Source organism: Belonocnema kinseyi, chromosome 3, assembly GCF_010883055.1.
Source record: "Belonocnema kinseyi isolate 2016_QV_RU_SX_M_011 chromosome 3, B_treatae_v1, whole genome shotgun sequence".
Classification (NCBI taxonomy): Eukaryota; Metazoa; Arthropoda; class Insecta; order Hymenoptera; family Cynipidae; genus Belonocnema; species Belonocnema kinseyi.
In genome coordinates this window covers 65,066,585-65,080,632 of record NC_046659.1, presented here as the reverse complement: position 1 = coordinate 65,080,632, position 14,048 = coordinate 65,066,585, and the positions used below count along the sequence as shown (strand labels likewise).

Genomic DNA, 14,048 nt, shown 5'->3' with positions numbered 1-14,048 from the left:
AAATTTCCTTTGTTTTCTTTCTTTTATCGTGAAATTATAATGAATTGCTATGAATTACTTATCTTTAAGTACGTTTCCGGATTTCCTAGTAACTGCATATCAAAGCACAATTTTAAAAAGTGCATTTATACCAAATTGAAAATTTTCTATTTTGCTTTTTCTCCAACCGAGTATATAAGAGATTCATATATTAAAATTATTTTTTACGTATGCATAGTTAAAATATCAACGCACTTACATAATTTTTTTCAAATTTGTCAATATATTTATTTTAAAGATGTCATAATTGAAACTTGAAAGTCAGTCCGTGACATAGAGTTAAAATGACGAGAAAAGAGTACAAATCTGCGGTTTTCATCTTTTTGCTTAGGCTTTTTTTAAAATAATGCTTGTACATAAATAAATGTGGACTAGTGTTATGCGGATTAAAGTAAGCTTTATCGAAACATAAACTGTGCAGTTTTGCGATTTTTGTTTTACGAGTGATTTTCAGAAATGTAGAGCTGTTTTGTATTAATTTGAAGCAATTTGATAGAAAATAAAGAGTCATGTGGCCCTGGGAAATTATCGATAAATCGTACTTCATAAACTGAGGTCAAATGGAGAAAACATTTTTTTTTTAGATTTTTGTATTCATAATCTAAAGAGTAGAAAGACTCTCGGTAAAGGCCGTTTCTCGCAGAATGTTCTATTTTTTATACAATAATGTAAAGAAAGAAAATTTTCCTATTAGCGGTACCACGAAATACGACCATCGTAGTTGTGGAGTATCTCGCTAGTATCTCACACAAACAGCTATGTAGTTGTGGGAACCACAGTTATAGTTGAGCCATATTTTACTATTTTTGTGGCTGTGACAACCATATTTATGGATCTTATAATCATACAGTTTTCTCTACTAGGGAATAGAAATGACAGTTTTTTCTAAATCGGGTATTACTAAAGTGACTTATCATGCTTTTTACGGGCCACGCAGGAGGTAGAGGATCTGATCGGTTCCGATTTTTGGCGAACCTACCGACATAATGAAAACTTTGGACACTAATGGACCCAAGTGGGGAACCTCACATAACGACTTTGTGAGGATCTTCACTCGGGGTGATTGCTAGAGAGATTGGTCAGGAACCTGGGTCGGAGCAGTGTTGTGGAACGAACGTGTTATTTAAATAAACAGCACGATAATTCTGGATAAATCTAAAAATTGTATATCCCTTCCTCAAATTACTCCCTTCCCCACGAGTGAGTCACGCCTACCGAGCAAATCCTCTATCTCATGTGTTGGCAAGTAAAATAAACAGCATGGTAAGTCACGAAAGCAAAAACAGGATTTAGACAACTATCGTATCTATTCCCTTTGTTGCGCATGCTTTTTCTTCCGATTATCACATGAAATAGAATTTTCTCCGAAAACACGGCCTTTACCAGGAGTCTTTCTACTCGTTAGAATTTAGATTATGTATACAACAAAAAAACTAGAAAAAATGGTTTCTTCATTTAGCCTCAACTTATAAAGTCCGAATTACCGATGATTTCCAGGGGCCTTAATTCACGTGAAAGATATTCCTGGTGTTTGGGTTTAAGCCTTAAGCAAACCCTTTCCGCATTTCCACGTATCCTGAGGCATTCCGATTCCAGACGGAGGGTATCACAAAGGACCTCCTGCAATGAAAGAGAGCCGACAGAGATGCCGCATCACTGGACCATATCCTCCGAGTAATTAGCTCCAAGTTCGTCTGCCCCTGCCTGGTGACACCACAACACGTGCATCTATAGCAATCCTAGTTACTCCTTCTATATACTCTCCCATAATTAGGAACGTACTGCTACTTTGAAGCTACTTTCACTCCTTCCGCGTCTTTCGCGCAATTTTCTCGTACGCCTCTGTACCCACCCTTTCAAACTTACTTCACTGAATTCATCAGTAAAAACTTCTTTCTCGAACATGTGTTGTTGAAAAAATTGCTTTAAAATAGTTGTCGACACGTCGTTAGAACATTAATCGTTCACTTAGTACTCAGTAGAATACAAGCTTCTGAATTTTAAAGTCATTATATAATAGATAGAATAACATTCTTATTTTATTTTTAAAATTCTATAGGATTTTTTGAATCTTTATTAATTTCAAAAATTATTAACTCCTATAGGGAAAGAAAAACATGTGCGTTAGAGAAGAAAATAAAGAAATATTCTTTTTAAAATGGCATAAATTTCAGAAAAGAGAATACCTATCTTCGATTAATTTGAAACTCACTAGATCGATGTGTTTTGGCACACTGATTACGAATATGATAGTGAAAATGTGCGCAAATTTAATCTCTAAGGTTAAAACCACAAGCAACTGGCTTTTTTTTAACAGTTCAATACGTTTTTTCTTTGAATCCATTATTTTACGAGAAAACTGAGATCTTCCAAAAATATGCCAATCTTCCTGTGCCAAAGTAAAAACAAAGTGTAAATCTAACGCTAATTTCCGGGTACCATATACCGGCAACCAAAATTAGGCTTGGTAATGTGAATGGTACCACTTCACAAGGTATCGTTCCTTCGGACTTGGGGTACGAAACGTCACCTACTGTCAATTATTTTTACAGTTTTGGGCAAAAACAACTGGCGAGTTTCTTAACCCAAACACGAGCAAGATGAAACCCCATCTTAAAATTACCTGCAACAAAATTTACCCCAGAGTATTTACTGTGCGGTGTAGAGCCTGCGATTAAGAGTTCAGCAGAAACCAATGCGGACATACGTGGGATATAAAAATGGTTTTTTGTTGTTATTATTTTTTGTTTAAAAGTATAAGGTTCCGAAAAACGATTACCTCTTATTTTTTTCAAACTTCCCATACAAACTTAGGCCCTTATTTGTCTTTTTGCGAATTTCTTTGCTCTCACCACCAAGTTTTGTCCGATTCCCCAAAAAAATTATCTAAAAATTTAAGCGAAATCGGTTAAGTTTTAAGGGGTTGCGCAAATTCCACGAAGTTTCCCATTGATTTAACATGGAAAATTCAGCTTTTTCTGAATCTAATATTTAAACACGTTATATATTACCAATAATTCCACGTTTCAGTATATTGTTAAGGATTCGTCAGAGAATAAAAATCAATTATACGTTTTGAGATTGAATAACTTCAAGCCACTTTTATGGAGACCCAAAGAAAGCCCTATAAGTGAAAATTTTGAATTTATCGTAATTGCGGTTTATTATAACTTTTTGATTTTTATCATAAATAATTATTAAACGGTAATTTAAAAAAAACCAACTGCAAAAAATATATATAAACTGCAATAATTAGAGAGATATCATCTTAATAAGTATCGTAAGCAAAATATTTTAAAATCTATAAAAGGTCCAATGTTGATTTACGCGAAAATGATTTTGCACGAAACAAAAAATTGGTTTGAGACAGATCACCGAAAAAGTTTTCTGTACATTTGTTGACCTGGCAACCTGGTAAACGGAGAACTGAGTGACTACGGTTCGATATTGGATAAGGTGTTAGACGCAAAGATGCGTTATATCATATTAGCTGTTTATCATATTCATGGGATAAAATCTAAAAATGGCCCTATTCGACGAAGAATGTATGGATCTCGAGACAGGGAGTGTGAATGGGTTAGCGTTCATAGTAGTTCAGGTTGTTATCGCAGAGTGAACGGAAGACTTGTAAAGAATGTTGAGAAAATTGAATGCAAGTATGAAGAACATAGGCCTTACGCTGTATGTAAATAAAACCAAAATTATGGTGTTTGAAGGAAAGGGTGAGAAAACAATATGCAATATAGTCTTAAATGATGAGAGATTAGAACAAGTTGACAAGTACCTCTATCTTGGTAATTTATTTACTACTGACAGAAAGAACGATGCAGAAATAGCCAGACAGGGGTATAACCAAGAGGAGGAAAGTTATTGGCAGGTTAGGAGCCATTACCAGAAATCAAGCTAAAACACAGCTAAAATTACAATATATAATTCTGTTCTTGCACCTACTGTGCTGTACAGTGTAAACCTGCGTCTACCAAGAAAAGGTAATGGTGAAAGTCAGAAATAAGAGGATTCTCAGTCAATGTGGCGTAGAGGAAACATTGCTTAACAAAAAGGTAACCAATGTTTTTAGACGGTTTGGACATCTTGAGAGAATGAAAGAAGGAGACAAGTCTATTTTAGGTAAAGTGAATGGGCCTAACCACAGGTAGTCCAATGAAAAAATGGTGGGGATATTTCTATGAAAACACCTAATTTTGTTCACAGTGCAGTTAATACATTTGGGGGGGGGGGGGGGGGGGGGGGTTGATTCGAAAAAACGAGTTACACAAAACTAGTTATAAAAAATTCCTATGGTGAAGATATGTACTTAAATTATTTAGAAATTTCTACTGAATAATCTCATTTTCGACCAAATGTGATTTGATTCATTTTACTGTGTTACCCTTCAGCTGGGAATGCATTTTGAAGGATTTCGAGCCCTCAATTAAAAATTATTTATTTCCAGACACTTCCAATTAGAAATTGTTTAATTTTGAAAGATTCAAACTTACTCTCTAAATTTTAATTAGTAAAATATAACTGAGTTTCAGCTAAATTCTACTCATTTCTGTAGCCAGAGTTCAATTGCAGACAATTAGAAACAATACACTCATTTAACTATTAATTACTGATACGTGCATGTTCTTGACTAGCCAAACTCGCAATATAGCAGGGATTCGAATGAAATTAAGGGGCATTTTCAGATATTTTGCAATTTTTTCTTAAAATTTCATATAATTTACCTGAAAATAATGCTAAGTATGAAAAGTCACGTAAAAATAATGAAGCTACGGAGGCACATTGTTAAATTTGTGTTTCGTCAAAGTTTTATGTGGAAAGAAACAAAAAGGAACGTAACGAAAGTTTCGTTACGTTCCTTTTCGTTCTTTTTTATATAAAATACGATTAACACATAATTTTAACATTGTGCTTTCGTAGGTTTATTATGTTTTTATCATTTTTTAGACTAAGTTTAGTTTTTAGCCAAATTCTTTTAAATTTATCGAAATAATTTGAAAATATTCAAAAATGCCCTTTAATTTCGTTCGAATCCCTGCAACGTAGATTTCTAAAAACCTTTTTATATAAATGATGCTACACAAATGTATTTATTAGAAGTAATATGTTAATTTTTTTCATGATAAGTGTAACTTCATAATTATATAAACTGTGATAACATGAGAAAATAACGTAATAAGTATACAATTTTCTCTTTTATAAAGCCGAAATGAGAAATTATTCTATATGGAAGGTTTCACATTTAAAATTAGTCATTAATGCATTTAAAATAAAATAATTGTATGTTTTAAATATTTAATAATAATATTTCGAGAGTGTCTGAGAATTGAGATATTTTTAAATCGAAATGTCTCGTCTTCCCGAAATTTGAGATGACTAGTCCAATATTCTTTATAGGTTTGCCTAGAAGTCCCGAAATTTTCGGGAAAACTTATCCATCCCCTTTTCCAACTCCCCCAGTTTGTTGGAACGACTAGACACAGCCTTCTAAAATTTTATGTGATAAAATCCCCTTTCGCTTCATTATTATTCATAGCGTAAAACTCAAATAATCAATTAATATGCAGTTATTTAATTAACGCTTTCATTTAAAATATTAATTATTTTATTAACGTTTATACTTTGCAACTTACAATTTTGAAATCACGTAAATTTTGTTTACATTCTCATAAATGAGAAGGTATTGGTTCTTTGTGAAAAATGACTTTTGCAGATTCCATCAAATATGGACGTTTTGAGGCCCCCTGAGTCAGAAAAAATTGTTTTTACATCGGTGTCTGTTGTTGTTGTCGTCGTCTGTGAACACGATTACTTTCGAAATAATTATCAGGGTGGATTGCGCTTTGTCACACTTTATAAGAGTGTACAAAAAAAGGACGAGTTCGTTATATTTTAAGATCTTTTTCTTAAAATTTAAACATTTTATGTATAGTTATTTCTAGCACTCAGTTAGGCCAATAATGTACCTTTATGGGTTTCTTCGATTAAAAGAAAATTGTTAGAGTTATAGCATTTACAAAATTTAAACAATCAATCTAAAATGAAAATTTTAAGTTAAACAACGCACAATATGAAAACAGCCAAGAAAATAAAAACGTTGCATTTTAAAATCCCTACAAGATCATCATAACGATTTTTTGAATTTTCTTAAAAAATCGAAAATTCAAATTTTAATCGCACAAAAACTAACAAAAATTCCATATTGCAGTCAAATTATGCAAAATACAACAGAAAGTGAATTTTAAAAAATTTCGCTCCCGAAAAATATCTACAAATTTGTTGTTAACCACTTTTTGTTATAGGACGCGTTATTTGTGTTTTATTTGTAAAAAACAATATTAAAAATATAAAATTGAAATTTTGAACAAACGACCCAAGATACGGAAAAAATAAATAGACAAAAGTCGTTCATCCAAAAAGAGCTACAAAAAAAGCTACAAAAAAAATTAAACCAAAATTGTGCACCTGAAACACGTTTACAAATTTTTGAATAACTTTTAAACAGGACGCGTAGTTTGGTTTTAATGATGAAAAACAACATTAAAATAAAAAATTTGTTGGAAAAAACGATAAAAGGCCCGGGAAAAAAATGATAGAAAAAAGTTGTTCACCCGAAAAAGAGATAAAAATTTGTCATTAATAATTGTTTGATAAGACGCGTAGTTTTTGTTTTAATCGTAAAAAATAATATTCATAATAAACAATTACATTTTTGGACAAATGACACAATATAAGAAAAAATGCAGTTGTTCATACAAAAAATAAATACAAATTTATTGTTAATGATTTTTTTGTATAGAACGCGTAGTTTTTGCTTTCATCGTAAAAAATAACTTTAAAAAATAAAAAACTACTTTTAAAAAAACACAAAGTATCGACAAATTTTCCAAAAAAGGCTGTTCACCCAAAAAGGTCTAGAAAATTTGTCATAAATTATTTTTTATGGGATGCGCATTTTGTGTTCAAATCGTAAAAAATGACCTTGAAAATAAAAACTAAAGTTTTGGAAAAACGACACAAAATGCAATGCAAATTTATCAACAAAATTGTTCTTTTTTTTATCAGATTCGCACTTTGTTTCAATTATAAAAACAAGAAAATAAAAACATACATGTTTCAATATCAATGCATATTATGAATTGTAACAATATAAATTTATCTCGAAATTTATGAAAATTGAACGTTTTTCAGAGTAACTGAGAATAAAAAATAGAGCAAAATAAGAAAAACATATTAATCATAAAAAATTTAATTTGTACATTAATTTGCAACATCTAAATAAGCAGTCCTAGACTGAGGTACCGAAATAAATATATTATTCATTCAGAATATGTTTATTATAGCTGAAGGAGCTTTAACAAAAGAGAATTCACAATTATCAAATTACAGTTGTCGATGCTTGACCTTTAATTGTAAAATATCGGTACACAAAATTATATTATAGAGTACGAAGCGCAGGATTCAACAGACGCGCGCTTGATTTTTTAATATTTCTTTGAAAATTACTAATTTAAAGGCCTTAGTTCAAAAAATGTAAAATTATTTACACTTAAATGCAGCAAATGCGTGGAAAAAATTGACTGGCACGATATACTGTTTTATACCTGTTTAAAATAATGGCTCTGTAGAACAACGCTGAATTAATTTAAAATTTGAATTTTTGTTATAAATTGTAAAACTGTCCACCGGAGCTACTGAGTAATTAATAATAATAAAATAATAATAAAAATTAATAATAATTCCAAATAAATTTAATTGATCACTCGCGAATTAGCTTATTAGGGTCATAGGTTGAGGAACAGTAATAATTAGTCTTAATCGTCGTAATGCAATGGCGAAGAGATATCTAAAAGACCACCACCATGCTTCCAGACCTCTGTGATTGCAAGTCATAAAACTTGGGTCCCATATCTTACTTTCTGCACCGAAAAACAAATAGCGATTCCATAAATACTAGCCTGAAGTATATATATAAGTTTCAAGGATACAGGTGTCCTTTTATCATAACCATTCACGATATAATTCCATGCGAAGAACCTGCTTCCTGTAGATTTTTTCGTAAGCTTTCTAAAACTCTAAAATACGGACTTAACGTATAATATTTCATAAAAAATAACATTTTCCTGCCTTATAACGCTTGTAATAAACTAAACATAAAAATTAAAAGTAGATGAATCAAAATAACAAAAAATTGAGAAAAAAGAAACTGATGTGGAAAACTATGTTTTAGGATATGATTGGACGTTACTTCCAGTCACCTCACGAGCTGGCGGTCGTCGAAACGCTCACGTAAAGCGACCAATGAACGCCTTTATGGTCTGGGCACAAGCTGCAAGAAGAAGACTCGCTGACCAATATCCTCAACTGCATAATGCTGAATTATCAAAAACGCTAGGAAGATTGTGGAGGTATGTTTAAAAAGAAATCAAATGAAAATAAAGTTGATACCAAGTTCTAATTTGGAAGTTCCCTGAGTCTTCCTTGATCGTTCTAAATTTTTCTTCTAGGTGTAAAAAGAACATAACGCGTAGGAGATCAATAATTTTAATGCAAAAAAAACTTTTGTTTCCAAATTCATTTTAAACTCTTTTATTGACAACAGGCACATCGAATTATATGAGATGCCATCCACAAATTATGTATAAGACGTAAAATATATGAATTTTCAAACAAATTTTTTAGTTTTCGACTTAGAAAGATACATTAGTCCTGAAACAAAATGAAAGAATTATATTTTTAACCAAATTGACGATTATTTGATAAAAAGAATGAATTCTCAACAAAAAGTGCCATAGTTGAAATATACCGAAAAATGGGAATTTTCAACAAACTAGTTGAATTTACAACCAAAACAGACTAAATTTTCAAACCAAAAAAAAGGATTTAAACCAAAGAGTTAAATTTCCAACCAAAAAAGATTCTTCAGTCAACAAAGAAAAAAAAATCATCCAAAATTTTGAATTTTCAAACTAAAAAGACGAATTTCCTGCAAACCCGTTACGTCATTTATATAAAAGATGTTATGGCGTTGACCAGGGTATAATATATATTTAAAGATGATAATTAAAATAATTTCTTGTTGATTACTAAACAATTTTATTAAAAATCATGACTGAGAAACTCTAATTACATACGAAGTATTACGTTTCAACAAGGAATTATTTTATATTATCATCTTTAAATATTTCAACAACATATTTATATTTCCGAATTAAAGAAATTAATTTTTAACCAAAAAGATGAAGTTTCAACTAATGAGATTACTTTTCTACCAAATAATATAAATTTTCAACAAAATAGTTGGACTTCTACCCAAAACAGATCAATTTACATCTTAAAATATAATCGCTAAATTTTCAGTAAAAAAAAAGATCTTTTAACCAAATAAAATAAAATTTCAAATAGATAATTTAATTTTTAATATAAAAAATTATTTCTGAATTAAAACTGTGAATCTTGAGCCAAAAAAATTAATTCTTAGCCATATAGTTAAAGTTTCGAACGAAAATATGCATTTTCTACCAAAAAGGACAATTTTCCACAAAACACCTCAATTTTCAACTAAAAAGATGAATTTTCAAACAAAAATAGAATATGAATTTTTAAGAAACAAAAAAAGACTACAAAATATGAATTCTCGATGAAAAACATCATATTTTAGATTTCAACCAAAAATAGTGTTGTTTGAAACCCAAAATAGTCGAATTCAAACAGAAAGTCGTATTTTTTAACCAAAGAAATGTATTTTTAACCAAAAAGATCAAGTTTCAACTAATAAGATTACCTTTCTAATAAAGAAGACGAATTTTCAACAAAATAATTGAATTTTCACCTGTAACAGACAAAATACGAATATTCAACATAATACAGGAATTTTCAACCAAATAGTAAAACTTTCAACAAAAAAAATGATAAATTTTTAACCGAACATGGAAGTGAAATTTTCAGTTACAAATTTAATTTTTAACAAAAAAAACTGAATATTCTACAAAATAGTAACATTTTCAACAACAAAAGATGAATTAGCTTTTCATCAAAATAGTTGAGTTTTGAACCGGGAAAGATGAATTCTCAACGGAAAATGTATTAGCTGTTAATTCAACCAAAAATATTTTTATTTTTAATCAAAAATGTGCTCAAATTCAACCTAAAATGTTAATTTTTTACAAAACAGTTGAGTCCTGAACCAAAGTAGATTAAATTGCAAACAAACAGTTGTGATTCGTAATAAAAACAAAAATAATATTCTACAAAATAGTTCAAATGTCAACGAAAAAAAGGTTTTCCAGCTAAAATGATAAATTAATAACCAAAAAATAAATGATTCACAAAGTACCACTTTCAACTTAGTAGTTGTTTTAAAAAAAATGAAATCTCAACAAAAAATATAATAGTTTATATTTAGAACAGAATAGTTGAATCGTCAACCAAGTCAAAATAATTTTTAACCAAGATAAATGAATTTTCAACCTAAGAAGACCAATTCACAAAAAACCCCTTACATTTTCAAACCCCTTGACCATTGGAACCTTAATAACGATTTTGTATTTCAAGGATTTTGAGTGACGTCGAAAAGCAGCCTTTCATAGATGAAGCTGAAAGACTGAGAAACGCTCATAAGAAACTACATCCCCACTATAAGGTAAATCTTCATCTAAATGTACAACAATCACTCCTATAAAATTCAATATCTATAAAATAGTAAATCTATTTCAGTATCAACCACGTAGAAGGAAACCAAAGCCAGATGATCAAGTAAGCCTTCTAACTCCTCGAAGTTCCTTGCCCCTGACATCATTAGAATCTGCCAGCTCATCCAACTGCAGTTATAGTAGACTCTACACTGAAAGTTCAAAGACTAGTCCCAGGTATCAACCCTACGAGCGTCCTATTGCGCCATATGGTAGTGATTTGCCTTCAAAATCCTATCAAGATTTATCAAGAGGGACTTATCCAGAGGCAGCCAAATGTCCAGTCGAGCACTACAGTAAACCATACGAATTATCAGAAAAAACTTATCCCGACCCAAAGTACTTGGAGACGTCATCAAAGTGTCTAGAAAATGGTCTAAAGTACCCGGAAGTGCAATCTAAGTCCTATGACCTATCAAGGAGCTATGAACTTCCTAAATATCCAGAAACGAAGACCTATCCTGAAAACTTGAAGTTTCCAGATGCTAGTAGTCCCTCCAAACCTTATGCTTGCGTTCATGGTCAATATTATCCTGCGCCGGAAGGGTATCCTGTACACGATGAAAGTGATTATCAACCTCAAACGGTACCGCCTCATTCGTTCTATCCCTATATTTCTCCCCCTATGACGCAACCACCTTATTATATGGGTCCTCGGTGTTAATTTATTTTTGCACACCTTCTGTACAAAACATTCTTTTTTTAACACATGCATGATTTCAGAACATTTCGATGCCAGTTAAGCGGGGCTAAAGTACCGCTTTTCGAGCATGGTGACGTCAGAAGGTGTAAAAGTGTGCTTTTGCTCCCGAGGGCGCAAAAGTGTGACGTCGGAGTCGAATATGAAAATATGATATGAATATGAAAAGTCAGCCTAAATTACCGATACATGACCTGAAATTTTCGGAAAGTTTGGTTATTTTAAATATTACTATAAGGGTGAATGTCAAATTGGCGGCAAATTTAGTCCCCGTAAAACAAAAATGACAAAAAAGTTGTTCTGTTCTTTTGTTTAAATAAATACTTTTTATTATCATCTAAAAAATGGTGAATTTAATTTGTTTTATTTCTATTCGAACATCTTTAATTTTATATGCGAATACCATAAACTTCATTATCGTTCTGTGTCTCAACCTCGATCTTAATATCAATAACATTTTCCAATATATCGTTCACTACACGATTCTATCTAATTAAATTTATGATGCAGAATCCTTTTTTTTTTTAATTCGGCATTAAAACTGAGAAAAGCATTTTTGTTATTAAATTACTAATAAAAATGTGATTGCCAGTTTATTCGCTCAAGTTTGTCTTAGATTTGACAATTCCCCATACATTGCTAGAATTTTATATAAATTCCGGGTAACTCACTTATCTCAAAATTTTCAACATTCCGCATTGAGAATCGAATGTGCGTAGAAACCGTTACCGTGTTCCAATCGTGTCTCTAAACCATGCATTTGTTATAAAAAATATATTATGCAGCAAGGAAGAGAAGACTTTTCTCTCTTGGTACGTAATATAATATTACAGGCTTCGAGCTGTCCTGTCACTGTAATTGTTCTATAAAAAAAGGAAAAAGCGTGAGTAGGAACTGTTCTATCACAGTTGACGTGCAAGTGTTACAGAACCACAATATAACAGATCAGTTAAAATGAACTGAGAATAAGTACAATTCATGTGAAAATCAGTGACTATTCACTGAAATTGCACTGTTTTTTTTAGAAGAAAATGTTACTGAAATTCCAGTGACGCTGCCCGAAAAACTTCAGTAACTAAGCAAAATCCTGGAATTTTAATATTATTTAATTCTCAGTGAAATCTCTGGCCTGAATTAGTAGAAAACTAATAAATAAAATAGTGCTAAGCTTTTTGCTTATTGCTTTAGAAAGAACACTTATGTAAAATAACTAGAATTTAATTTTAAAATAATATATTTGGACCGTGGGGCCTGTGTTTATTAATTAATGAAAAATATGAATAAAAATTAAATTTTATACATATTGTCTGTATTAATGGATGGCAAACTAAAATTGCACAAGCCACACAATTATTGAATGAATAATTCTCTTTAACATTCATCCCCAGATTTTTAATATTATATTTGTGCGGGCTTTTGAAAATCTGAACTGATAAAGTAATTTTTTGAACTGTAATCTTTATTTTAATTTTACTGAATGCTTTCATTTTTTAACGTTATATGTTTCTATTTATGACATCATTCTTGTGAAAATAGTCGGAACTTTGAAATATAAAAGGATAAAAAAATCTGAAAAAGGGAATATAGAGTATTTAAAAAAAAAAATAGAAGAACAAATAATACTGAGAAAAAAGGCAAGTAGCGAGATCGTACAGCAATTTTCTTTTGTGAGCAGCTTACTAGTATTAGCAGTTTTCACTTATCAATAAGTAGTTTTCTACCAAATTCAGTTTTATAGAGTTATTTTACAGTTTTTATTTAACTGTCGCTGAATCACAATAATACATACGTTTTGGAACTCAAAGAATCCGAACCCGAATTTGAAAAAGATTTTTTTTAAACTTGTACAACTTGTTACTCATAAAAAATGAAATTCAACTGCATAATATAGTTTTTTCAAAATCAAATTTTCCGAATTTTTTTATACAATTCTGAAAAAAGATGTTAAAAGAGCACAAATTCAAATGTTCTATTCAAATGTTGATAAACTTTAAAAATTATAAACCAGGAAAATGTATAAATGTTAATCTTTTAATAATTTTAATAATTTTCAAGTATAGTTTTAGAAGTTTTCGTAGTCTTAGTCGCAAAACAATAAAAGTTTAGTCTTGGAAAAAAAATGGATTAGTTCGAAGTCTACTATTTAGAAAAAATGTTTCTGATAGGAATTTGGAGGTTTTTATCGAGACAGAGTAATTTAAGAGTGTTCGGAATATTTTATAATAATTTCATTATGTTTTTCTTGAAATGCCGACATCAACCTTCGCCAAGTTAAAAATAAATTTATTAGAAGAAAATTCCGTTATTTATCGAATCGTCATAAATTTGTATTATGTACTTATGATTTATAAATATCTTATACATAAATACACACACACACACACACATATATATATATATATATATTATCTAACTTAATACTTCTTCATGCGAAATTGTGATTGTATTCATATGTATACATGGTTTAATTTTATTTCTGAAAAAAGTACTTAAATGGAGATTTTATCAGAAATTATATAAATTTCTCTAAATGTATTAAATATATTAAAAGTACATTTACTAGGTAATAAAAAAACACTAAATAAAGTAATGAGCATGATTCATAATTATTC

At 30.4% G+C, this 14,048-nt stretch overlaps 1 protein-coding gene across 7 annotated transcripts in view; it reads left to right on the top strand.

Annotated features, from left to right (window-relative positions):
* The window catches only part of LOC117169284 (transcription factor SOX-9-like), a 92,279-nt gene extending 78,544 nt beyond the window's left edge, over positions 1-13,735 (top strand). For all 7 annotated transcript variants that reach the window (XM_033355586.1, XM_033355582.1, XM_033355581.1 and 4 more), the window contains 3 exons: positions 8,276-8,453; positions 10,600-10,687; positions 10,762-13,735. In XM_033355586.1, the coding sequence (XP_033211477.1) occupies positions 8,347-8,453; positions 10,600-10,687; positions 10,762-11,400 (834 nt within the window). In that variant the 5' untranslated portion in view covers positions 8,276-8,346 and the 3' untranslated portion in view covers positions 11,401-13,735. The remainder of the gene's footprint in view (positions 1-8,275; positions 8,454-10,599; positions 10,688-10,761) is intronic.
* The last annotated feature ends 313 nt before the right edge of the window (positions 13,736-14,048 follow it).